At 67.7% G+C, this 22,353-nt stretch overlaps 13 protein-coding genes across 13 annotated transcripts; 6 read left to right on the plus strand and 7 right to left on the minus strand.

Moving 5' to 3' along the window:
- Positions 1 to 13: 13 nt before the first annotated feature.
- Positions 14 to 1,114, plus strand: MJAP1_000766 (uncharacterized protein; the record flags this gene model as incomplete). The annotated part of the gene is made up of 3 exons (XM_060264733.1): positions 14 to 103; positions 127 to 260; positions 283 to 1,114. 3 exons carry the CDS (start codon positions 14 to 16, stop codon positions 1,112 to 1,114), a joined length of 1,056 nt encoding a protein of 351 aa, XP_060120716.1.
- Positions 1,115 to 1,120: 6 nt separating this feature from the next.
- MJAP1_000767 (S-formylglutathione hydrolase) lies at positions 1,121 to 1,984 on the minus strand (the record flags this gene model as incomplete). Its single annotated transcript, XM_060264734.1, has 1 exon — positions 1,121 to 1,984. The coding sequence occupies one exon, from the start codon at positions 1,982 to 1,984 to the stop codon at positions 1,121 to 1,123; it is 864 nt and encodes a 287-aa protein (XP_060120717.1).
- A 74-nt stretch (positions 1,985 to 2,058) lies between these two features.
- On the plus strand, positions 2,059 to 3,172 carry MJAP1_000768 (uncharacterized protein; the record flags this gene model as incomplete). The annotated part of the gene is made up of 2 exons (XM_060264735.1): positions 2,059 to 2,104; positions 2,127 to 3,172. The coding sequence occupies 2 exons, from the start codon at positions 2,059 to 2,061 to the stop codon at positions 3,170 to 3,172; spliced, it is 1,092 nt and encodes a 363-aa protein (XP_060120718.1).
- On the minus strand, positions 3,173 to 4,322 carry FMT1 (methionyl-tRNA formyltransferase; the record flags this gene model as incomplete). The annotated part of the gene is made up of 2 exons (XM_060264736.1): positions 3,173 to 3,508; positions 3,531 to 4,322. 2 exons carry the CDS (start codon positions 4,320 to 4,322, stop codon positions 3,173 to 3,175), a joined length of 1,128 nt encoding a protein of 375 aa, XP_060120719.1.
- An 89-nt stretch (positions 4,323 to 4,411) lies between these two features.
- PUS4 (tRNA pseudouridine(55) synthase) lies at positions 4,412 to 5,748 on the plus strand (the record flags this gene model as incomplete). The annotated part of the gene is made up of 3 exons (XM_060264737.1): positions 4,412 to 4,712; positions 4,735 to 5,710; positions 5,733 to 5,748. 3 exons carry the CDS (start codon positions 4,412 to 4,414, stop codon positions 5,746 to 5,748), a joined length of 1,293 nt encoding a protein of 430 aa, XP_060120720.1.
- On the minus strand, positions 5,749 to 6,525 carry MJAP1_000771 (uncharacterized protein; the record flags this gene model as incomplete). Its single annotated transcript, XM_060264738.1, has 1 exon — positions 5,749 to 6,525. The coding sequence occupies one exon, from the start codon at positions 6,523 to 6,525 to the stop codon at positions 5,749 to 5,751; it is 777 nt and encodes a 258-aa protein (XP_060120721.1).
- Positions 6,526 to 6,570: 45 nt separating this feature from the next.
- On the plus strand, positions 6,571 to 7,332 carry MJAP1_000772 (uncharacterized protein; the record flags this gene model as incomplete). The annotated part of the gene is made up of 4 exons (XM_060264739.1): positions 6,571 to 6,800; positions 6,823 to 6,985; positions 7,008 to 7,218; positions 7,241 to 7,332. The coding sequence occupies 4 exons, from the start codon at positions 6,571 to 6,573 to the stop codon at positions 7,330 to 7,332; spliced, it is 696 nt and encodes a 231-aa protein (XP_060120722.1).
- A 49-nt stretch (positions 7,333 to 7,381) lies between these two features.
- MJAP1_000773 (uncharacterized protein) lies at positions 7,382 to 8,476 on the plus strand (the record flags this gene model as incomplete). Its single annotated transcript, XM_060264740.1, has 5 exons — positions 7,382 to 7,424; positions 7,447 to 7,547; positions 7,570 to 7,649; positions 7,671 to 7,732; positions 7,755 to 8,476. 5 exons carry the CDS (start codon positions 7,382 to 7,384, stop codon positions 8,474 to 8,476), a joined length of 1,008 nt encoding a protein of 335 aa, XP_060120723.1.
- Positions 8,477 to 8,487: 11 nt separating this feature from the next.
- MJAP1_000774 (uncharacterized protein) lies at positions 8,488 to 9,630 on the minus strand (the record flags this gene model as incomplete). The annotated part of the gene is made up of 1 exon (XM_060264741.1): positions 8,488 to 9,630. One exon carries the CDS (start codon positions 9,628 to 9,630, stop codon positions 8,488 to 8,490), a length of 1,143 nt encoding a protein of 380 aa, XP_060120724.1.
- A 37-nt stretch (positions 9,631 to 9,667) lies between these two features.
- MJAP1_000775 (RING-type E3 ubiquitin transferase) lies at positions 9,668 to 13,124 on the minus strand (the record flags this gene model as incomplete). The annotated part of the gene is made up of 2 exons (XM_060264742.1): positions 9,668 to 12,974; positions 13,057 to 13,124. 2 exons carry the CDS (start codon positions 13,122 to 13,124, stop codon positions 9,668 to 9,670), a joined length of 3,375 nt encoding a protein of 1,124 aa, XP_060120725.1.
- Positions 13,125 to 13,179: 55 nt separating this feature from the next.
- Positions 13,180 to 15,002, minus strand: MJAP1_000776 (cellulase; the record flags this gene model as incomplete). Its single annotated transcript, XM_060264743.1, has 4 exons — positions 13,180 to 13,223; positions 13,248 to 13,893; positions 13,916 to 14,627; positions 14,650 to 15,002. The coding sequence occupies 4 exons, from the start codon at positions 15,000 to 15,002 to the stop codon at positions 13,180 to 13,182; spliced, it is 1,755 nt and encodes a 584-aa protein (XP_060120726.1).
- Positions 15,003 to 15,059: 57 nt separating this feature from the next.
- On the minus strand, positions 15,060 to 16,556 carry MJAP1_000777 (uncharacterized protein; the record flags this gene model as incomplete). Its single annotated transcript, XM_060264744.1, has 1 exon — positions 15,060 to 16,556. The coding sequence occupies one exon, from the start codon at positions 16,554 to 16,556 to the stop codon at positions 15,060 to 15,062; it is 1,497 nt and encodes a 498-aa protein (XP_060120727.1).
- A 62-nt stretch (positions 16,557 to 16,618) lies between these two features.
- Positions 16,619 to 22,352, plus strand: MJAP1_000778 (uncharacterized protein; the record flags this gene model as incomplete). The annotated part of the gene is made up of 2 exons (XM_060264745.1): positions 16,619 to 22,243; positions 22,266 to 22,352. 2 exons carry the CDS (start codon positions 16,619 to 16,621, stop codon positions 22,350 to 22,352), a joined length of 5,712 nt encoding a protein of 1,903 aa, XP_060120728.1.
- Between the last annotated feature and the right edge of the window lies 1 nt (position 22,353).

Raw genomic sequence — 22,353 nt, forward strand, 5'->3', positions numbered from 1 at the left:
CTGACCAACAGTAATGAACCTAGTGCGGATTCTCGCCCTTTGTGTAGTGTTTGCCTTGAGCGCATTCACTGTCGCTGCAAACTGGGACAAGGATGATATCGAGGTACGTGATTGCGACTTACACAGATTTTTGAGCTGCAGCGTGCTCTCGAAGAGTCCGAGGGCGCAGGCGCCAACTTTTACTCAATCCTCGGCCTGAAGGCCAGCGCGACGCTCGCGCAGATCCGCAAGGCGTACCGTGAAAAGAGTCTGGAGTGGCAGTATGTACTTTCTCTGACGCAGCCCCGACAAGAACCCCGGCCTGTCGAACGCGTACAAGCGCTTCGAGCGCCTCGGTCTGATCCACAAGATCCTCCGCGACGAGCGCAGGGACCGCTACGACCACTTCCTCACGAATGGCTTCCCCAAGTGGCGTGGTACGGGCTACTTCTACGAGCGCTACCGCCCTGGCCTCGTGTTTGTCGTGGCGCTGCTGGTCGCCGCGTCGATCGCCGCCGAGCTGCTGACCAAGACGATCAACTGGCGCAAGGACAAGGCGCGTCTCGACAACGTGCGCCACAGTGCCTATGCCCTTGCGTGGGGCGCATGGTACCAGACCCCGTCGGACGCCTCCAAGGCCATCAAGCCCAAGGCGCGCCCGGGCGAGAAAAAGGTCCGTGTGCCGATCACTGGCTTTGCCGATCTCCCTCCGGCCGTGTCACAGAGTGCGATCGAGGCAGGCAACGTGAACTGGGACGAGGAGGGCGAAAAGATTCGCAAGGCCATTACGGCTGCGCCCGCGACCTTTGCCGAGGGCGCCGCGCCTCGCCTGCTGGATATTGTGGTGTTCTCTGACGGTAGCATGGCCGCGACAGAGCCCGAGTCGCTCGAGTGGATCCCGCTGGAGCCTATGGACGACAAGGATGCGCCGTCGCTGCGTTCGACCTGGCCCGTGACCCTCGCTTCCTCGCTCTTTTCGAAGCGTACCGAGGAGGCGCCCGAGTCCACCGAGCCCACCAAGCCCACCGAGACCACCGAGACCGACGAGAAGGAGACCAAGCCGAGCGCGGCTGCGTCCGACGCCGGTAAGAAGGCACCGGCTCGCCGCCGCAAGCGTACTGCAGGCAAGAAGTAGATCTATTTAGGCATGCAGGAACTTGGCGTGGTAGCGAACGTGGTCGCCTGCGAACGTGCTGATGAAGAAGTAGCTGTGGTCGTAGCCTTCACGCAGGTGCACCTCGACCGAGCTCTTGTTGCTCTTCTTCGCAGCTTCGACCAGTGCCTCGGGCTGCAGCTGGTTCTGCTTGTAAAAGTTGTCCGCCAGGCCGCAGTCCACGTAGATGTCGACCTTGGCCGAAGCGTCGAGGTTACCAAGCAGCTCGGTCGCATCGTACGCCTTGCCCGCCTCGACACCGCCTTCCAAATAGCCGTTGAATGCCTTTTCGCCCCACGGGCACGCTGTGGGGTGGCAGATCGGCGAAAAGGCCGACGCCGAGCGGTAGGTGCCGAGCTCGCGAAGGTAAATGACCAGCGCGCCGTGGCCGCCCATCGAGTGGCCGGTGATCGAGGTGCGCGCGTGGTCCAGCGGGATATCCGACTCCTTGAGCTTCTGCGGAAGCTCCTTGGTAACAAAGTCGTACATGTGGTAGTTCTTGCTCCAGGGCGCCTTGGTCGCGTTCAAGTAGAAGCCCGCGCCCGTGCCAAAGTCGTAGCTCTCGTCCTCGCCCTCGATGCCTGCGCCGCGGGGGCTCGTGTCTGGGAAGACGAGGGCAATGCCCTCCTTAGCCGCCGCCTCAAAGAAGCTACCTTTCTGCGCGGCATTGTCTTCGGTGCACGTCAGGCCCGAGAGGAAATAGAGCACCGGCGCCTTGGCGCTCGCACTCGTCTTCGGCGGCACGTACACGTTCACCTTAGTCTCGAGTCCGCCCAGCGCCGACGACGTAAAGGCGTACTTGGTCAAGACGCCGTCGAACACCTTATTTTCAGACTGCACCGTCAAGCTCATCGTGGCAAAAGGCCCGGTCTGTGCGGAAGGCGCGATGACGTAATTCACCGTGCGCTCGGGCCGTTCCTGACACCATGGCGAATTCGTGGAGCGCGTGGAAGGATAAGGCGCTCGCAGGAGGTATGTGCCGTGGCTGACGCAGCGAAAAAGGTCGAGACAACTGCATGGCAGGTGCTGGATCCAGTCGGCCAGTTTTCCAACCGGGTCGTGGGCCGCCTGGGCATGGAGGCGTTCTACCCGATGCCGATGCCCAAAGAGATTGAAAAGTGCGCACGCATTGTCAACACCTTTACGCGCCGCGGCGCCGCGCTGGGCGACGAAAAGGTGCCCCACGATCCTGAGGAGGTAAAAAGTCTGGAGGGCGTGCCCAAGGACACGGACTATGCCGAGCGCAAGACGCAGCGCGTCGCATTCAAGATTCCGGAAAAGGTCCTGCAGGAGGCCAAGGGTGTGGCGGTCTTTACCGTGATGCGCACCGGCTTTGCGCTCAGCGGCGCCGGTGGCTCGGGCGTCGTGCTCACCAAGGACGAGAATGGCGAGTGGGGCGGCCCGTCGGGCATCCTCATCCACACTGTCGGCTACGGCCTGGTGTTTGGCGCGGACATTTACGATGTGGTGCTGGTGCTGCGCGACGAGCGCGCGGTGAACGCATTCAAGTACCCCAAGGTCAGCGTCGGTGGCGAGCTGAGCGTCGCCGCTGGGCCGGTCGGCAACGGTGCGATCCTCGACTCGGGCGTTGAAGCGTCGCCGTGCCTGTCGTACATCAAGTCCAAGGGCTTGTACTTTGGCCTGCAGCTCGACGGTACTATCATCCTCACACGTTCGGACGAAAACGCACGTTTCTACAACTACCCGGATGTGCCGGTCGTGTCGCTGCTGGACAACAAGCTTCCTCGGCACCAGCTGCCGAGCGAGTGCATGCCGCTGTGGCAAGCACTGTGTGCGGGCGAGGGCCGGCCCGAGCACCTTGGCACGGACAAGATCTCGGACGAGGCGACGCCGGGCGATCAGGTCCTGACTGATGCCGAGGTCGAGCAGCTGCATCAGCAGGCCGTGCAGGAAGGGCGTATTGCAGAGGGCGACGGCGCGCCGCCGGTGCCGGCGCATCCGGAGAAGGGCGAGTCGATGCTGCCGCCGCCCCGCCACCCCGACTCGAGCGCAATGCCGCCGCCGCCCCGCCACCCGTAGCTACCGGAAATGAAGACGATGCTGCTCGTCGCTGCGGTCGTGGAAACCGAGCCACCAGTCGGGCGCCTTGCGCACCGGCTTGCCCTGCGTCTGTAGCGCATAGACAAGCAGTACATTCTCCGGCGTCGCGCACCGCACCACGAGCGCTTGCAAGGTCTCCGAATAGACCGCCGTGCCAGGCGCGGCGCCTGCGCCAAAGAGTTTGGCTTGGGCTTGTGCGTCGAGCAACGCAAGGGGCTCGGACGATACGCTCGATAGCGGCCTTGCGTCGCGCAGCGTGCAGGCGACCTGCGGGAACGTGCCGCGGCTCGGCACGAGTGTCGTTGTGATGGGAATCTGCGTTAGTACAGCAACGTACCTGGTGACCGAAACCCCGTATCCGCGCACCAATGCGCTGTGCATCCCACTTGGCCCAATGCACGACGCCGTACTTGGCCTGGAGCTTGGGCGCGCGCGTCGCACACGCATCGTCCTGCACTTTTGCGTCTGCACTGCGCTCTGGCAAGTGGGCCATGGTATCCACCAAGAGCGCGGCGCCCGCGTCGGCCAGGATCGGGGCTAGCGACGCGTAAGTGCTGTCGTTTGGAATAGAGACTGGCTCCTGTGCAAGCAGCTTGCCTACATCAAAGCGCTCGGCGTGCAGCTGCTGCACCGAGACGCCGGTCGTGGTATATTCGCGTGCGAGTGCCCACTGGATCGGTGCTGCGCCACGCAGCTCCGGCAGAAGCGACGGATGGAGGTTCAACGTGAGCGACGGCGAGGAAAACCGGCCCAGGAGCGACGTGGGAATACGGTGCCCAAACGAGACGGTAATGAGCATCGGCGCGTCTGAGGACTGCAGTGCCTCGGGCAACGCAAACTCGTCCATGCCGCCTTGCGGCACATGCAGGATAGGAAGGCTAGCGTCTGCCGCGAGCTCCTTGACCGGCGCGACGCGCATGCGGCGGCCGCCCCACTTGTGTGCCACGTCCGGCGGCGTCAGCACCTGCACGGACCGCGTGAGCTCTTTCCGCGCGAGGATATGCTCGAGCGCAGTGCGCGCAAAGGCGTCCGTGCCGCAAAACAAGACATCGTACGGCGCGCGTGGCACACTCGCAAACGTCCGCGCATACATCCGTGCGCGACGCACCAGCGGCGCCGAACGCAGCATGGTCGAAGGTGCTTACAAATCCTCCACGCACCTTGATGGGATCCGCGCCGCGGCGTTCTCTTGGACAGGTCGTTGAGCTTGCGCGAAGAATGCCTCCTGCTGCCAAAGGCGCGCGTGCGCCGAGTCTTTCGGACCGCCCGCTCTCTGGACTGTTTGCGGTAGCGAAACCGAGTGGGCCGACGTCGATGGACCTGCTCGACCAGCTAAAGCCGCTCCTGGCGAGCTCCTCGCTCTTTTACGCGCCGGATGCCCCTGCGCCTTTTTCCGGCTCGGCGAAAAAGGCCAAGCGTCTGAAGCCGTGGGAGCGGGCTCTGATGGAGCGGTGCGGGCGCCTGCCGCCCAAGATCGGACAGGGCGGCACGCTCGATCCGCTCGCAGAAGGTGTGCTCGGTACGTTGTCTGGCTGATGAAGTGATTGGCGTCGGCGCGGCTACCAAAGAGCTGCAGCAGTTTCTGCACTGCACCAAAGAGTACCGCACCACTGGCCTACTCGGCGCAGCGACCAGCTCGTACGACTGCAAGGACCCGGTCGTGCGCCGTGCGCCGTCCGCGCACGTCACCGAAGCGCTGCTGCGTGAAAAGTTGCCGCTCTTTACGGGCAAGGTGCAGCAGATTCCGCCGCTGTACAGTGCGCTGCGCATGGACGGCAAGCGCCTCTTTGAGTACGCGCGCGAAGGCATTCCGCTGCCCCGACCGATCGAGGCACGCGACGTGTCGGTCGACGAGCTGCGCCTCGTCGAGTGGCTGCCGAGCGGCTCGCATTCGTACCGCGCGCCGGACGAGGAGGTGTCGGAGGAGGACAAGCAAGTCTTTGGGCGTATGCGTGCAATGGCTGGCCGCGAGCATGCGTTTGACACGACGCGCCCTGGCGAGGCGACGAACGATACCCAAACAGGACCCGAGGCACGAGGCACCGCTTCGGCAGAGGTCTCGAGCGGAGAAGAGCAGAGCAGCACGGCCGAGGGCGAGCCGCGTGCCGAGGGCGAGCCGCGTGTCGAGGGCGCTGCCCCCCCTTCGGACGCTCCCGAGGTGCCGGCCGACGCGACGTCCGCTGCCGACGCCCCTGCTGCCTTTTCGCTCGAAATGACTGTATCCTCTGGCACGTACGTGCGCTCGATTGTGCACGACCTCGGCGCCGCGTGCAACAGTGCGGCGCATGTCGTGCGCCTGATCCGCACACGCCAGGGACAGTTTTCGCTTGGCCACGGCCTCGGCGACGGCGCGTCGGTCGACGACAGCCAGGTCGCGATCCCTGGCGACTGTATCCCGTGGAGCGTCTTTGAGCGCGGCCTTGCGGAGCTTGCGGCGGAGCGCAGCGGTGCGCCCGACGCGCCGAGCACGCGCGACGCCGACGGCCTCCGGGAGTGGGAGCGTATTCTCCTCGCTCGGTATGTACATGGACTAACGCAGGATCCAAGTTGTATAACTAGATATCGCGATGCAGCGGCACGATCGCATCCAAGGATTTCTGTAGTTGCTGGGTATGTTGCACGGCGTATTGCAGCGCGCTGGCCGCCTCATCTTGCTTGGCCTTCGGGACGCCTGGCCCCACGTCCGAGCGGAAGCTCGAGAGCGCGCGGACGTGGATGGCCGGGCTCGGGTTCTCCTTTGGGTGGTTGTGCGTCGCGTCCCATTCGGCCGTGCGGTAGACGCGCAGCTCGTTCAGCACGAGCGGGTCGTCCGATAGGAGCACGTACCGCAGGCCGTAGACGAGCTGCTCCTTGTGCGGCGTCCAGTTCAGCAAGTACGCGAGCTCGTTCCAGCCGGTATGATGCACGGCCCGCGACCCAAGCTCGGCGAGCGGCGTGGCAAATACCGCTACGCCGTCCAGCGGCGCAGGGGGCTCGGCCGGCTGCGTCGGCGTGAGGTCCTGGACGAGCACGACGGAGCGCACGAGCACAGACGGATTTGCGCCCGGCGGCGCGGGCGGGAGCGGCAGTGCGAGCTCTGTCGTCTGCTCCTCGGTGCGCACCGTGATGCGCGTCTGGTCGCGCGCGCGGCGCACGTTGCTCCATTGCGAGTCTGACAGTTCGAGCGCGCGCGCCGACTCGTCGTCACTCCGCCGCAGGAATGTCTCGCGCGCGACAAACGCCGTGGGCGGCACGTTGATCTTGCGCCCGAGTGCCTCGAGCAGCGTGCCAACGTGCAGCGGCTCGATGAGGCCCGCCGCAGACACCTGCGTATGCTGCAGTTGTACGTCCATCGGTCGTCGTGATTGGTGGAATTAATTCGTGGTGTTCTTTACGCGATGAGCGCGTGGAAAGACGCCCCCGAGCTCGGCGCGTATGCCGCGCAGCACAATACCGACGATGACGACGAGATCTTTGCGGAGCTCGAGGCGGAGGTCGAGGCGCTGAACGAGGCGGACGCGGACGACGCCGCGGCGGCCGTCGGCGGCTCGGGCCGCGACGCGAAAGGCGATCTGGCGAGCGCCTTTCACGAGTTTCGCGCACAGCGGCTTGCTGAGATCGAGGCTGCGTACGTACTCTATCTAACGCAGCGTCGCCGCACACCGTGGCGCGGACGACACGGGGCGCGGCAAGTACCACGGGGTGCGCGACGAAAAAGAGCTGCTCCGCACCTCGTACAAAGAGCCGCGCGTCGTGATCCACTTTGCGCACAAAGAGTTCCGGCGGTGCCACATTCTCGACCGGCACCTCGAGGTAGGTCGCGTGGCTGACGCAGCACCTCGCGCGCCAGCATCCCAATACCCTCTTTCTCAAGGCAGATGTAAAAGACACGCCGTTTCTCGTGGAAAAGCTCGGGATCCAAGTCCTGCCGTGCCTCCTGGCCTTTGTGAGCGGCGTGTGCAAGGAGCGCTTTGTCGGCTTCGAAGAGTTTGGCAATGCAGACAACTTTACGACGGCCGCGCTCGAGTGGCGCCTGGGGCGCGTCGGTACGTCGCGCGACTTATGCAGGTGTTATTACGCCGCAACAGACAGCCAGCAAACCGATCCTCGGCTTTGGCGTGCCACAGAAGCAAGATGCGGTAGACGACTGGGACGACTAGACCATAGCCTCGAAATTCGCCCTCGGCGCAGCACTTCTCCACACGGACCATGCCGCAGGCGACGCTCGAGTTCCCCCCCGCGTACACGATCGGTGCGTGTCGAGGCTGACGCAGTCGGTGTGTACCGCCTGGCGCATGACCCCAAGCTGTACCACTCGATCTGGCGCGCGAGCCGCAGCGCGGTGACGCGCGCGTCGGTCATGGCCTGTATCTGGGTAGGTTGCCTGGCTGATGCAGGTCGCGCTCTCGCTGCCCTTTCAGGGCATCGTTGCGTCGTGGTTCGTCGGCGGTGTCGGCAGGGCCGTCGGTGCAGAAAGGTAGGCGTATGGCTAATGCAGGACCTACGACATGCTAGCGCACTATGCACGTTCGATGCACATTCCCATGCTCTCGTTCAACGGTACGCCCGGCGCCTGACGCAGCCCTCTCCAAGCTCCTGCTGATCCTCAACCAGGTCGACTTTGTGTTTGAGATGAACCTGAAGAAGCAGCTGCGCCAGTTCCGGCACACGGCGTACGCCGACACCGTCGCGTCGCGCGGCAAGCCCGCGTCGTGGTGGACGCCGTACACGGAAGAGTGGCAGCACCCGCCGCAGCCGAACCAGACGCTCTTTTCGCGCAAGGGGCTCGCGCACGCCGTCAAGCAGAACCTGCTGCAGTGGGCAGCCCGCAAGACGGTGCGCATCCTCTTTAGCTCGGTGCCGCTCTTTGGCTTTGTGTTCTACTCGGCGTTTTCCGCGCTGCAGTACGCGCGCATCACGCATGTGCCCCTCTTTGAGGCCAAACACATGTCCCCGGCGCAGGTCGACGTCTGGGTCGAGGAGCGGCGCACGTCGTACTGGCTCTTTGGGTTCAGCGCCCAGCTCCTCGAGCGCGTGCCGTTCCTCGGCATGCTCTTTTCGATTTCCAACCGAATCGGCGCGGCGATGTGGGCGCACGACCTCGAAAAGCGGCAGCAGCGCTTCCAGCGGGGCGAGCTGCAGCAGCTCCAGGCGCACGAGACGGGGGGGACCGCCGCGGCTCCCCAAGACGGCGCGCCGGGCTCGTACGGCCACCCCGCCCGCGCAGACGTCGCGCTGCCGGGCGACATGCTTGCACCGCCGTCGGGCCTCTCGCACCGCCCATTGCCCCCAGTTCCGCATTAGCATAGTGGTATCTATTCCAGCCTCGCACTTTCGCGCCTACGGCGCCGCGCCTCGCGCTGCGCCTGGTGCTCTGCCAGCTCCGTGTCGAGCTGGAGACGCGCAAGACGCACCCACTCGACGGGGTCCTCGGTACGCTCCATGCGCTCGCCCACGTCGCCGCCCGGCGGCGCGATCGTCACGTCGTTCGCATCGTGCTCCACCGGCACGGCCGGGAGGTACGGCGCGAGCGCGCCGTGGCGGCCGAGGCGCGGCATGCGCTCGTGCATGTAGTCGGCAAACTCCTCAACCGAGGTGATGTTGAGTGTTTGGCGCACCGCAAACACGACGGCAAGCGACACGCCGCAGACGATTGTAGTCGCGAGCGAAAAGGCGCCAAAAGCGAGCAGCGGCCCGTCCGAGCGTGCGCTTTCTTCCGGCGTCGGCTGCGGCGTCGCAGCGGCGGCCACTTGGGGGTTCTTGTGCAGAGCGCTCAGGCCGCCGGTCGGCGCGGCGGCGCGCATTGCCGGCGCGATGCGCACGCCGGACGGAGGCGTGCCGGATGGGGTCGCGCTGGACGGGGGCGCGCCGGATGGAGGCGCAGCTTGGAGCGCCGCGACACGCATCGGGCGTGCTTTGGGCTGGTCGGAGCGAAAGGCGGAAAAGATGGACGCGTTCATCTCGCGAAAGATGGCAAACGGCCCCTTTTTGGCGGCTTCAAAGAGCGGCGCGGGCTCCGACTCGGGCGGCGTGGCGGTAGACGCCGCCGTGGCAGACGCCGCCGTGGCAGCCGGCGCGGTAGCAGCCGGCTCGCCCAATGGTGCCGTAGCGCTGCGCGGCGCGTTGCCGTGCTCCGCCCTGTGCAGCACCTTTTTCACGGCCGCACTTGCAATGCGGCTTCGTGCCTCTTCGTCTCTATACCCCGGTCCCACACGCGCCTCGGCTCCCTGGAGCGTATGCGGCACATACACAGGCGCCGCGGCCTTGGGCGGAAAGAGGGCATTTTTTTTGACGTCCGGCGGCGGGCGTTTGCGGAAGCTGAACACCACCGCGCCCGCCGCGCCGCTGAGGAACGCCGCGACAGACAGCCCCACGACATAGTTCTTGTCGAGTGCCAGGCGCTCCGCCGCCTGGTCGACCGGCGAGCGGTGCGGCGACGCGACTGCCGCTTCGCCCATCGTGTCGGAAGCTTTGTCAGCTGTGGAGGCTATACATCTATCCACGCACGACGCGGTCCGGCAGGGGCCCGTAGTTTTGGTGGGTGCGTTTCTCGTCCTGTTCGTCGTAGTTGCACAGCTGCGTCGACTCGAGGAAGAGTTCGTCGCGCAGTACGCTCGTCCAAAAGTCGAGGCGGTGCGGTACGATCGCGCCGAGCGCAAAGAGCAGTGTGCCGAGGAGCACGCTCCAGTTGGCGTAGCGCAGGTGCAGCTGGTGCACGGCCGCCGGCGCGTCCCAGTCGCCAGAGATGGCGAGGGAGCCGAGGGCGACGAGGTACGGGAGCACCAGGCTGGGGATGAGCACGGCAAGCATCGGCAGGAGCGCCGTCCGCGCGGTGGGCCGGATCGGCACGCGCCAGATGCGGCCGTGCTGCAAAAAGTCGTAGACGTCCCACAGGAGCGGGTAGTCGTCCGGGCGGACCATGAGGATAAAGAGGAGGGCACTGTGCAGTGCCATCACGCCGAGTGCCCATGCATGCAGTACATTCAGCTGCGGCACGCCGTCGGTCGTGACGTTTTGCACCGGCACGAGGTACTGGTGCAGGACGAGGCCGGTGAGCAGCGGCACGAGCCCCGCGTACGCGCCAAGCACGTAGGCGACGCGGCATGCGTTGCGCACGCACGCCGCGACGTGTTCCTCGACCGCGAGGCGGCGCGGCGTGAGCTCCAGCGTACAGTGGCGCACGAGCGTGCCGAGCACCAGCACGACCACGCCGAGGAACACGGCGTAGACGTCGTGCATCCCGCTCACGCCGCACACGTACGCGAGGCCGCGGCCGATGAGCAGCGGGGCCACGAAGCCCACCGCGCTCACTGCCGCAGTCGAGAGCCAGAGGAGCACGAGGAGCACCATGACGCGCGGCCGCAGCGGGCCAGGGAGATACACGATCGAGTACGCGGCCTTCTCCTTCATCTTGGCGATCGACGCCTCCTGCTTTGCGAGCGCCGTGCGCGCCTCGTCGTCGACGGGTGTGCCTTCGGCGTCGGTCGCAATGACCAGCTGTGCGTCCGGTGCGGGATGGTCGTCGGCCGGCACGCGCGCGTAGCCGCCGCTCCGCACAAAGCGCGGGTCGTGCTCCGCGCCGGGCTGGTGCAGGACGTACGTACGGAGCGCCTCGAGCCACGTCCGCCCCTCGACGACGCCCATCTCGTCTGGCTGCTCGTCGCCCATAAGGAACGCCGAGAGGCGCAGGCACTTGGCCGCCCACACCCACCAGCGCTTAAAGGCCTTGCGCGCGTTCTGCGAGAGGCGCGTGCGCTTCACCGAGAGGCGCAGGCCAAAGTGCACGAGGAGCAGGTCGAGCGGCACATGCAGGACCGGCTGCATCGGGTGCCAGTACAGCGGAAAGAGGCCGGGCACGAGGTTGAGCACACGCAGCGTCGCTCCAAACACCAGGGCGAGCACCGCGCCGTACATAATGACCGAGTCGCCGATGCGCCGCAGCTGCAGGAGGCTGTTCGTCTCGAGGATCTCCTTGATCGGGTGAAAGTCGGGGTCGGACGCGTCGCGCATCCAGCACATCACGCCGGGGCGCACGACCGAGCGGATCGCGCTGAGGAACTGCGCAAAGTGGAACATGTACACGGTCCCCGACGTCCACCGGCAAAACGTCGCGGTGAACGGCGCGGCAGCAAAGTCGCCGGCGAGGCGCGCAAACGACGCGCCTGGGAACAGCGGAAAGAGGCACCACTCGAGCAGAATGCCGCAAAAGAGGGGGAAGAGCAGCAGGTCGATCACCGAAAAGAGCAGCACCTTGGCCACGCGCAGGTACTGCTTCAGCACGTACTGCGCCCAGCTGACCGGCGCGCCGTGCAGAAGGTGGCCGGCGTGCGCTTCCGCGGCCAGGATCAGGAATGCGTAGCCGTGGCCGAGCACGATGCACAGCGCACGCTCCCAGAGCGCAGTGCCGCGCGTGTGCGCTTGCAGTCCGGATGCGAGGCCGACGGCCTTCCACGCCACGTCCTGGATCGCACGTGCGACTGGCGCAAGGTGCGTCGAGCGGAGCGCGTCCCACAGCCCGCCCGACGCCTCGGCCGCCGCCGAGGCCTGGCCGGGCTCGGCGAGGCGCGCGAGCGGCGCGAGCGGCGCGGTGAGGTGCGACAGGACAAACTCGAATACCGGGTCGGTCACGGTGCGCAGCAGGTCGACCGGCAGCAGGACTATGTCCAGCACACGGAAGCCCAGCAGGCGGCCGACGCAGTACGGGATCGCGACAAAGATGCTAATCACCGACACCGCCAGTGCCTGCAAGAGAAGCAGTGTCTGGAAGAAGGCCATCATGGGCCCGTGCAGGCCGATCGCCTCCAGCACGCCCTCGATGTCCTCGGCAAAGTGGTCGGCATTCTCGGGGTCGTCCCAGCCGACCTCGTCCTCCTCTTCTTCCTCGTCGTCGTCTCCGGGCGGCGCCGGCGCTGGCGGAGCAGGCGGAGCAGGCAGCAGCGGCGCGTCGTCCTCGCTCTCGGACTCGTCGATCCAGTCGTCGTCCTGTGGCGCGTCGTCCTCGTCGTCTTCCCAGCCGTCGTCGTCTTGCGGGGCCTCTGGGCCGTTGCGCAGTGCGTCCCACGGAAAGAGGTTCGCAAACTCTTGCTGCGCGTCTGCATAGTTCGGCAACGGCAACGGCGCGTCGGGATCGCGCTGGGCGAGCGCCGTGCGTGCCATGTCGTCAAAGATCAGTTGTGCGGGGTCGGCGGCGAGCATGTTTTCCGCGCGCGCCTGCGCTGCTGCGAGTGCCGCTGCGCGGATACGGTCGCGCACCGGGTCGTCGGCCGGTGGCGCGTCGTCCTCCAGCTCCGCCTGCGGTTCGGGGATATTGTGGGCGACCCACTCGCGGAGCAAAAATACCGCAGCGAACGAGAGGATCACGGCGCCGGTGACGATCACTGATTGGAGCCAGTGCTCGGTGAGCACTTCAAAGAGGTGCTCGCCGATCTTCCACGCGGCATGCAAGAGGCGCGACGGCGAGAGCGTGATGGGCACTTCCGGCCAGCCGCGGCCGCTGCGCGGCGGCGACTGAAAGATCTCGGTGCCGAGCACGAGATCCGCGATGCGGTCGCCCACATTAAAGTACATGCACCACACGCGGTACGTGGTGTACGGCACCAAAAGGAGCCACGCAAAGAGCACGAGGGCGAGGCGCAGCAGGTACGCAACGAGCTGCGCGCCTCTCCACAGCAAGTAGCGCGTATAGAGCCATACCGGCAGCGTTCCATCAGGCATAGAATGGGTATAGCGCTTGTGGAACACGAACGAGTAGTTGCACAGCTCGCAGTACTTCTTCTGGCTGTGCTGGAGCCATTGCACGAGGCTGCGTCAGTCGGGCAACGTACCAGTCCTGGTGGCAGTACTGGATACTGCCGCTGCATTTGCACGGATGGTACAGCGGGTACCCCGGCTCCTCTTCGCTTCTACATATGCGGCACGTCGGCACTTCCTGCACCTCGTCCACGTCCGCCATCGCGCACTGGTGGCGAAGGTCAAAGCTCGGCCGAGTGGTGGAGGCGGCTATGGCGCTAGAGCTTGGCGAAGCGGTCGCGGAGCGTGCGCTTCTGGATTTCTGGGTGAGACGCGCGTGACGTACTGCCTGTGCTAGTCTTGGGGAGCTCGTCGACGACGGCGAACCACTTGGGCACCGCAAATCCGCTCATGTACTTGCGGCAGTGCTCCTGGAGCGTGGCGGTGAGCTTCTTCTCGGCCTCGTCCGCGCCGAGGCCGTGGAGGGCGTCTTGTCCCTGGCGGCTCAGGAGCACAAATGCGTGGGCAGCCTCGCTCCATTTTGGGTGCGGGCGCGCAATGACGGCCGTCTCGGCGACCCACGGGTGCGACGCGAGCTCCTGCTCGACCATCACCGAGGAGATGTTTTCGCCGCCCGAGATGATAATGTCCTTGCCGCGGTCCAGGATCTGGACCTCGCCGCCGGGGTGGCGCACGGCGAGGTCACCGGTGTGGAACCAGCCGCCGCGCGTCGCCTCGGCGGTCGCCGCAGGGTCGCGGTAGTAGCCCTTCATCACGAGGTTGCCGCGCATGATAATCTCGCCGACATCCTTGCCGTCGCGGCGCACGTCCTCGAGGACGGCACTCGGCGCGCCGTCCTCGGTGCGGCGCACGACGCGCGTCTCGTCGCTCGTGACCATCGCGTGCCCCTGGCGCGCCTGCAGGCGCGAGCGCGTGTCGAGGTCCAGTGCGCGCCACGTCGGCTCGCAAAGGCGCCGGTTGCTCGGGCCGTACTGCGTGAGTGAGAGTACGTACGGTTTCCGTGAGGCCATACACGTGCACGGGCAGCAGATGGAGCCCCTCCATCTTGCCGAGCAGGTGCGCGGTCGGCGCGCTGGCCGCGACCGACACCTTCACCGCGCGCGGCAGGCGCTGCGCCTTGTCCGAGTTGACCACGCCGAGCTGCACGGTGGGCGCGCCAGAGTAGTGCGTCACGCCGCCGTTCACCAGGGCGTCCCAGATCTTGTCGTAGTCGACCTGGCGCAGCATGTGGTGCGTGCCCATCGTCGCCGTGACCGCCCACGGAAAGGTCCAGCCACAGCAGTGGAACATGGGCAGGACCCACAGGTAGACCGAGTCGCCGTTCAGCTCCGACTCGATTGCGTTGCCGAGCGCGGCGAGGTACGAGCCGCGGAACGTCGTCTCGACGCCCTTGGGGCGCCCCGTCGTGCCGGACGTATAGCAGAGGGCGCACGTCGCGAGCTCGTCGGCGGCCTGCTCGAGCAGGCCCCAGTCGCGCGGCGCGCCCGGCACGCGCTGCAGCGCCTGCCAGCGCTCGTAGCCCCGCATGAGGAAGGCCTCGTACGCGTCCTCGGGATCCTGGCCGCCCGAGTCCTTCGACACGACCACGGTAACGTACGCGGGCAGCGACTTGGGCACGAGGTGCGCCACCTGGTGGTCGACGAGCACGGCGCGCACGCCTGCGTGCTGGAGAATGTACTCGATCTCGGCGGGCGTGTTGCGATAGCTGCGTTAGCCGTCCGACGTACTTGAGCGGAGTGATGATGCCGCCCGCGGCCAGCACGCCGTAGTGCGCGTCGGCAATGAGCGGCACGTTGGGGCTGATGACCGCCACGCGCTCGCCCTGGCCCCAGCCCGGGAGGCTCTGCAGCGCGAGCGCGAGGCTCAGCACGCGCGCAGCCCACTCGGCGTAGGTAAACTGGTAATGCTGCTCGGGGTGCACCACCGCCAGCTTGTCCGGCCGCACAAGCGCCGCGCGCAGCAGAAAGTGGACCGGCGTCAGGGGCGTCACATTATGCGCAAAGCTGTCCGGCACACGCGCACGCAGCTCAAACGGACGGCCGGCCGGCGGCCGCGACGAGACCGGGGGCTGGTACTGCATCGTGTGTGGGGTTAGCGGGGGGAGCACGGGTGCAGCAGCAATTTGGACGCTATGACATCATTCTGCAGGCACGACCGCCTCGGCGCACGCCGCGACGAGCTGCAAGGCGTGGTCGACGTGCGCCTCGGTGGTCGACGGCGCGCCGACGACGAGGCGCTCGCAGTACCCCACCTCCGGCAGGACGGTCGGGGAGAGAAAGAGCTCCTTGTCGTGCGTGAGGAGCACGTCGTGGAACGCGTGGTTCAGCGCGTCGACGTCACCGCCCGGCGGCGCGCGCACGCGGAACATGACGAGGCCCCAGCGTGGGGGATTCACAATCTCAAGCTGCGGCAGAGCCTCGAGGCCCTTGGCGAAGCGCTGCGCGAGCGCGATGCTGCGGCGCAGGTGTGCGCGGAAGCCCTCCTGGCCGTAGCTGCGCAGGATGAACCACACCTTGAGCGCACGGAAGCGGCGGCCGAGCACGATCTGCAAGTTGCGCAGGTCGTTCAGTGCGGCGGGGTCCATGCCCTTGGACTTGAGAATGTCGGGCGTCATGGACAGCGCGTCGGCAAGCAGGCGGCGGTCGCGCACGTAGGTCGGCGCGCTCTCCATCTGCACGAGGCCCCACTTGTGCAGGTTGGTCGAGAGCGAGTCAAAGTGTGTGTTGAATGCGTCCATGAGCTTCGGCGAGCGCTCCTCGGGCAGGCACCACGTCACGCCGCCGTACGCCGCGTCGACGTGCAGCCAGAGGTGCGGCGCGGCACGGCGCGCGTCGGCGATCTCGTCGAGGTTGTCGATCGCGCACGAGTTTGTCGTGCCGTACGTCGCGACGAGCATGAACGGCACGCGCCCCTTGGCCTGGTCCTCGGCGATGGCCGCCGCGAGCGTCGCGCCTCTGAGGCCGTACGCGTCCTTGCGGGCGACGTCGAGCGCGCGGAAGCGGATGCCGAGCATCATCGCGGCCTTGGAGCCGACCGAGTGCGTCTGCGTCGTGCCGTACATGATAAGCTTGGGCAGCATCGACGCGCGCCACCCCACCGGGTCCGCGGCGCTCGTCGGGTCGTCGACGGCGAGCGCGCGCAGGGCGCGTTCGCGCGCGGCGATGGCGATCGTGAGCGTCGCCTCGCTCGCACCGCCGAGGATCACGCCGCCCCCGCTATGGCTCAGGTCGTTGGAGTAAAATGCGCTGCTCAGCCCCATCATCTTGGCGAACCAGTCTAGGACCACAAACTCGAGCTCGGTCACGGCGGGCGATGCGGACCAGTTAAAGCCGGGGTTGTTCATCGCGGACGTGTAAATGTCCGCAATGATCCCCTCGTACGTCGCGTTCGAGGGAAAGTACCCAAAGAACATGGGGTGCTGCCAGTGCGTCATGCCCGGCACGATGTGCCGCGTAAAGTCGGCGTCGATGGCGCTCCACGCCTCGCCGTTCTGCGGCGCCTCCTCGGGGAGCGCAGGCGCAAGATAGCCGTGTTCGACCTGCGCCGCTACAGGAAGTTCCTCAATCGATGCATAGTACTCGCAGATACGGTCGATCGCCGCGTGTCCTGCACGCCGGAAACCTTCCAGGTCCATGGTGGGCCGTGCTGTCTTCGGCCGAGTCACGTGCGGCCCGCTGGATCGTCGTGGAGCCCTTCATGGCGGCCGGCGCGAGGGACTTGGCCGTGTTCCAGCCAGGGCGCTTTGAAGCGCTGTATGGTGTGATTCAGGGAGTGGCGGAGGCCGCGCCGAGAGGCGCGGTCGGCGCCACCGACTGGTACATCCATCTCGAGCGCAACCGCGCGGCGCTTGGGTCGCTCGGCGCCGTGCGCCCGAAAAGCGACGCGGAGCGCCGCGAGATCTCCCAAGGCAAGATTGTCCTCGACGGGCATGCGCAGACGCTGAATGCGGACTATGTCGCACAGACGCTGCTGCTCTCAGACGCGCTCGGCGTGTCAGAGGTGTACGCCGCCTCGCTCCTCCAGGAAGGCATCGCGGCGAGCGCGCGCTGGGCGCGCACCCCGACCGAGGTCGCGGTGCTCCTCTACTACCGCGAGAAGCTCGCGGTGCTTGCGTGCCTCAAGGAGCTCGCGCAGTGTGCGTACACGCTGTGCTTGAGCAGCGACGCAGACGTGCTGCGCCAAGGCATCCGCATGGGACGCTTTGTCGACAGCCTCCTCGGCGAGCACGCGACGCTCGTCGCGACGCTCCTGGACGAGGTCCAAGCGATGGAAAAGGAGCGCGCCAGTGTGCAGAGCGCACTGCAGAGCGCGGCCGGCCCGACGCGTCTCGGCGACGAAATCCAGCTCGAGCGCCTCGCGTGGCTTACGCAGGCCGAGCAGGAGCTCGGCCACATTCTCTACCTGCTCGCGCTCGCGCGCCGCATCGCACCCAGCGGCCTGCAGCGCATCCTCGACGCGGCGGAAAAGACGGAGCTCGCCAAGGCGAGCAGCGCCATGCCCCTCTACCTCCTGACGGCGCTCCTCGCGACGCTCGATACCACGCCCGACAATGCCGCGGAATGGCTCGCGCGGCACGCCGCCGCGCCGCTGTACACCACCGAGGCGCTGTGGGGCGACGTGTCTTTCCTCAAGAACGTGCACGGCCGCCTGACCAAGACGTGGCCGTGCGAGGGACTCCGGCGCGTCCTCCTCCTCCAGTGGTCGCTCTTTTTGCTGGAGGCCATGCAGCAGTCGTCGGCGATCGCGACACAGCTCGGCGTGTCGCTCGACGACGTCCACGCACTCGCGCACGAGGCACTTGCGCCGCACGACGAGCACACTGCGCTGCTCTTTCTCCTCCTACGCGTCCTCCTGTTTAAGCACGCGCCGGGCGACGCGCTCGACGAGGACGCGGCGAGCGCACGCGCGCTGCGCGCCGTCGACGCCGAGTTCCAGGAGCATGTCCTGCAGCAGGTCGAGCACCTCTTGCTCAACACCACCAGCACCCTCCTGCCGCTCCTGCGCAAGCTGCAGCGCGCCGAGGAGGACGCGGCGTTTGCCGCGATGCGCGGCGCACGCCCCGGCGCGCCGCCGCCCCACCGCCGCTACGACATCGAGGCGCTGTTTGATCTGATCGCGCTCCTCTGCGCCGACCGCCCGGAGAGCGGCCTGCCCTTCTGGCTCGGCGCGGACCGACGCCTGTCGCGCTTTCTGCACTGGGCGCTCGACCTGCGCGAGCCGGGGCAGCAGCGCGCGTTGCTCGACATGCTCGCTGCGTTGGCGACCGGCGAGCAGTGCGCCGGCCACTGCAACGCGTTCCTCGAGGACGCGGCCGGCGGCGAGCGGCGCCTCGCGACGTGGGCGCGCCTCTTTGACTGGATCGCGCACTATGTCGAGCTCTTTCGCACGCGCGGCGGCTCGATGCCGCCGGAAGAGATGGTGCTCCTGCGCGCCTTTTTGCGCGTCCTCGCGACGGTGGTGCGCTACAGCGCGGCGGCGCGCGACTCGCTGTACCTCAACAGCGCCTATGCGCCGCTCGCGCGCCTCTTTGGGCTGTACGCGTGCCCGGTGCCGGTGGACCTCAAGGCGGGCATCCTCGAGGCGCTCGGCGCGTTTGCCGTACAGCACCACCACGCGAGCTCGAGCAAGATCCTCGCCGAGCTCTGGGACCGTCTGCAGCAGAGCGGCGTGGTCAAGGCGCAAAAAGACGGCGCGGCCCCGGCCGTGTACGAGCTCGAGAGCGTCGAGGCGGCGCACTTTCGCTACCCCGGCTCGACCGAGCTCGTGCGCTTCCTCACTGCGATTTTGCCCGCCTCGACGAGCGCAGGGCGCGCCGCGGCGCTCGTCAGCGCCGCGGGCCACGCGTCCGCGGTCGGCCTCCCCGCCCCGCCGCCGCTCGTGCACAGCAGCGCGCCGTACGTGGCGTACGTCGTGGACGAGGTCTTTTTGAAGGCGTCGTCGCGCATGTACGCGACGCCGGCCGAGCGCTGGGAGGTGTCCGCGGCGTGCCTCGACTTTATGGAGCACTGCCTCGCGCAGTTCCCGCTCGCGGCGCTCCTCGAGGAACACGTCGACCACGCGGCGCTCACCGCGCTCGTGCGCCACCCCGGCTTTGCGCTCGTGCAGCGCATCCTGAGCGGCACGCCGCTCCTGCGCGAGCTCTTCTTCTTCCTTGCGCCGGATGCAAATAGCGCGGGCTTCGAGGCGGTGAACGGCGACCGGGCGCAGTCGCCCGCGTTTGCGCACGCCGTCGAGCAGACGCTGCGCATTGTGCTGCACATTTTCCGCGTGCAGCACGTCTTTTTGCACCTGCTCCTCCCCGCGCTCGGCGACGCGGGCGGCGCGCTCGCAACGGCCGCCGGCACGAGCACCGCGTACATTCCCCTCGACGTGCACCTCTTGCACAGCCACCATGTGGTGGTGCAGATTGCGCTCTACGCCAACTGCACGCACGAGACGATCGCGTACCTCGGCGTGCGTGCGCTCGCGGCGCTCGCGCGCAGCGCCACCTTCCAAGCCACCGACCAGTTTGGCACGCTCCGCCAGCGCCACGCGCTCAACCGCCTCGTGGGCATCGTCGAAATGACCGGCGAGACGGAGCGCGTGCGTGGCGGCCTCCTCGCGTGGCTCGAGAGCGCCGCGCCGGACGTCGACGTGGACGCGGACGCGCTCACCGTGCCGGACGGTGAGTGCGTCGGCCACATCCAGCACGCGATCCTCGACTTGCTACTCGAGAATACCGGCAGCAGCGCCGCGGCGCCGAATCTTGCGCACCTGCTCCTCGGGTTCGACGGCGAGGACCTCGGGCCGCAGAGCGCACTCCTGCGCACGCTCCTCGCGCTTGTCGACAGCGACGGACTCGCGGAGCGCGTGCCGATGCTCGCCGAGCGCGTCTACGCGGTGCTCGAGCAGCTGTGTGTCGCGCCCTACTCGAGTGGCGCGACGCTGCGCTTCCTGCGCGCGCACGACTTTTTCGCGGCGCACCTCGCGCGCCTCGCGCTGCGCCCGTCGCCGATCGGGGGGCAGGTGCGCGGCGCGCTAGTGCTGACCAGCGGCGAGGCGGTGCAGGCGAGCGCAGGCAGCGTCCTCGCGTGGATGCGCACCGACGCGCACGTCCTGCGCCTCGCCGCGCTCGAAGTACACGCGCTCGCGCTCAACGGCCAGGCGAGCCGCGCGGCGCCGCTCGTGCGCGCGCTCCTCGGCGTCGACGCCGACGCGGAGCTCGTCCAGGTGCTTGGCGTGGTGCGTGCGCTGTGGACCGACGACCGCGAGGCGCTCGCGGACGCCATCACACTCACGACGCCGGCCGCGCTCGTCGCGGCGCAGCCCGAGGACGCGGCGAGCGGCGCGCGCGTCTACGACCTGTCGGCCGTTGCGCAGCTCCTCCTGGCCGAGAGCGGCCCGAAGCGCAGCGCCGAGGAGCACGGCCAGTGGCTCGACCAGGCCAAGCTCGTGCTGCAGTGGGCCGCCGCGCAAAACACGCGCCGCTCGGTCGGCTACGCGCGCCGCGGCGTGCTCGAGGCGTGGCGCGAGGCGCTCGGCATTGTCCTCGCCCAGGGCCTTGCGCTCCTCCCCGAGACGCGTGCGCCGCTGCTGGTCGACGTGCTGCATGCCTCGCTCCCGCTCCTCGGCACGGACGGCGAGGAGGATGCGCGCCTCGCCGAGATCAGTGCGAGCGGTGTCCTTGCCCTGCTCCGTGCGCTCGAGACGCACGGCGACGCGCCACGCATGGTCGGCGCCGCGCCTGACCGGGTGCTGAGCATCCTGCGCGCGCTCCTCGACGCCGTGCTGCGCCCCGGGACGAGCGCCGCGGCGCGCATGGACCTGTACCTCGCGCTCGTCTGCTTTACGCAGATGGTCGGCGACGGCGAGTCGGCGCTTGCCCAACGCACGCACGGCCTGCTCGCCGCGCACGCCGAGCGCCTGCTCGACGTGCTTGCGCGCGACGCGCTCGACGGCGCCGAGGTCGGCCAGACGGTCGCCCTGACCACGCTCGCGCACCTCGTGCGGTACGAGCCGAATGCGAAGCGCGTGCCGCTCGGCGAGCTGCTCGTCCAGCGCGGCTACCTGCGCTCGCTCGTGCTGCACCTGCAGACGCTCGACGTACCGCTGCAGGAAGTGCTGTCGCCCGACCCGACGTCGCTCAACGCGCAGTACGTGTACGAGGCGCTGCTGTCCTTCCTCTCGCGCGTCGCACAGACGCGCAGCGGCGCGCAGCAGCTCCTCGACGCGCACCTCTTCAAGGTGCTGGCGCGCGTCGACTTTGTATCGCTGCGCCCCGACGCGAATGCGACGCACGACGCGCTCGACGACACGGGCTTCCTCCCGGCGGTCGCCGAGCGGTACGCGGCGCTCCTCACGCCGCTCCTGCAAGTGGTGCTCGGCGTGCTGGAGCACACGCAGCCGACGCACGCCCGCGGCCCGTCGCCGTTTACCGCAAACGCCGCGCGGCAGCAGGCGCTTGCGCTGCTCCTCGCGCACCAGGACGCGGTGCTCGCCGCGCTGCGCAGTGCCGCGCACCCCCAGGCGGGCGTCGCAGACGCCGAGCAGGCCGCGCTCCTCGTGACGATCCTCTCGTCGGTGCTGCCTGCGGCCGAAGGGCACGCGCTCGATGCGATGCACACGGCCGTGCTGACGCTCGCGGCGACGTACATTGGCACGCCGCCCGCGTCGCTGCTTGCGCCCCAGACGCCGCTCGAGCGCGAGGACGCGGCGCTGTTTGCACCGACGCTCGGCGGCCTGTTGCACTACGATGTCGAGCCGCAGACGCGCGCGAGCGTCTTTGACGCGCAGGCGATCCGCGTGGTGCACCGCGTGGTGCGTGCGCTTGCGCAGTACCTCGAGCGCGCGAGCCAAGGCACGACGCGCGCCGCGCTCGTCCCGACGCTGCGCGCGGCGCGTGCCGACGGCGCGGCGCGTGTCGTGGCCGCGCCGACGCTCGGTGCGGCGATCGCCGCGCTCGGCACGCAGCTCACTGCGCTGACCGGCGTGCTGCAGAGCTGGGAGCGCGTGCACGCCGTGCTCCAGTCGCCCGAAAGTGTGCGGGCGGACGAGTGGAGCGAGATTGCGCGCGACGGACTGGGCGACGAGTCGCCCGACGCGCGCCCCGCCGCGCTGCGCGGCCTCGCGACGGTCGCGACGCAGCTGCGGGGCGACCTCGAGGCGCGGCTCGACACGGTCGAGATGCTCCTGGTGCTCCTGGTGCGCCACCTGCGCCTCTTTTTGCAGCCGCCGCGCTCGCCGGTCGACGCGCCGCCGAGCGCCGCCGAGCCCGCGGCGCTGAAGGAGCACGCGGCGCCGCTGCTCCTTCCGATGGTCGAAAAGATGGAGTTGCTAACCATGGTACGTCTAATTGCTAATATAGCCTACGTCGCTCGCCGATGCACAGGAGCACGCCACCTTTTTGCAGATGGCTGCGCGCACGCTGGCCGAGCTTTTGTTTCGCTCCTAGA

Source organism: Malassezia japonica, chromosome 1 (genome assembly GCF_029542785.1).
Source record: "Malassezia japonica chromosome 1, complete sequence".
Lineage (NCBI taxonomy): Eukaryota > Fungi > Basidiomycota > Malasseziomycetes > Malasseziales > Malasseziaceae > Malassezia > Malassezia japonica.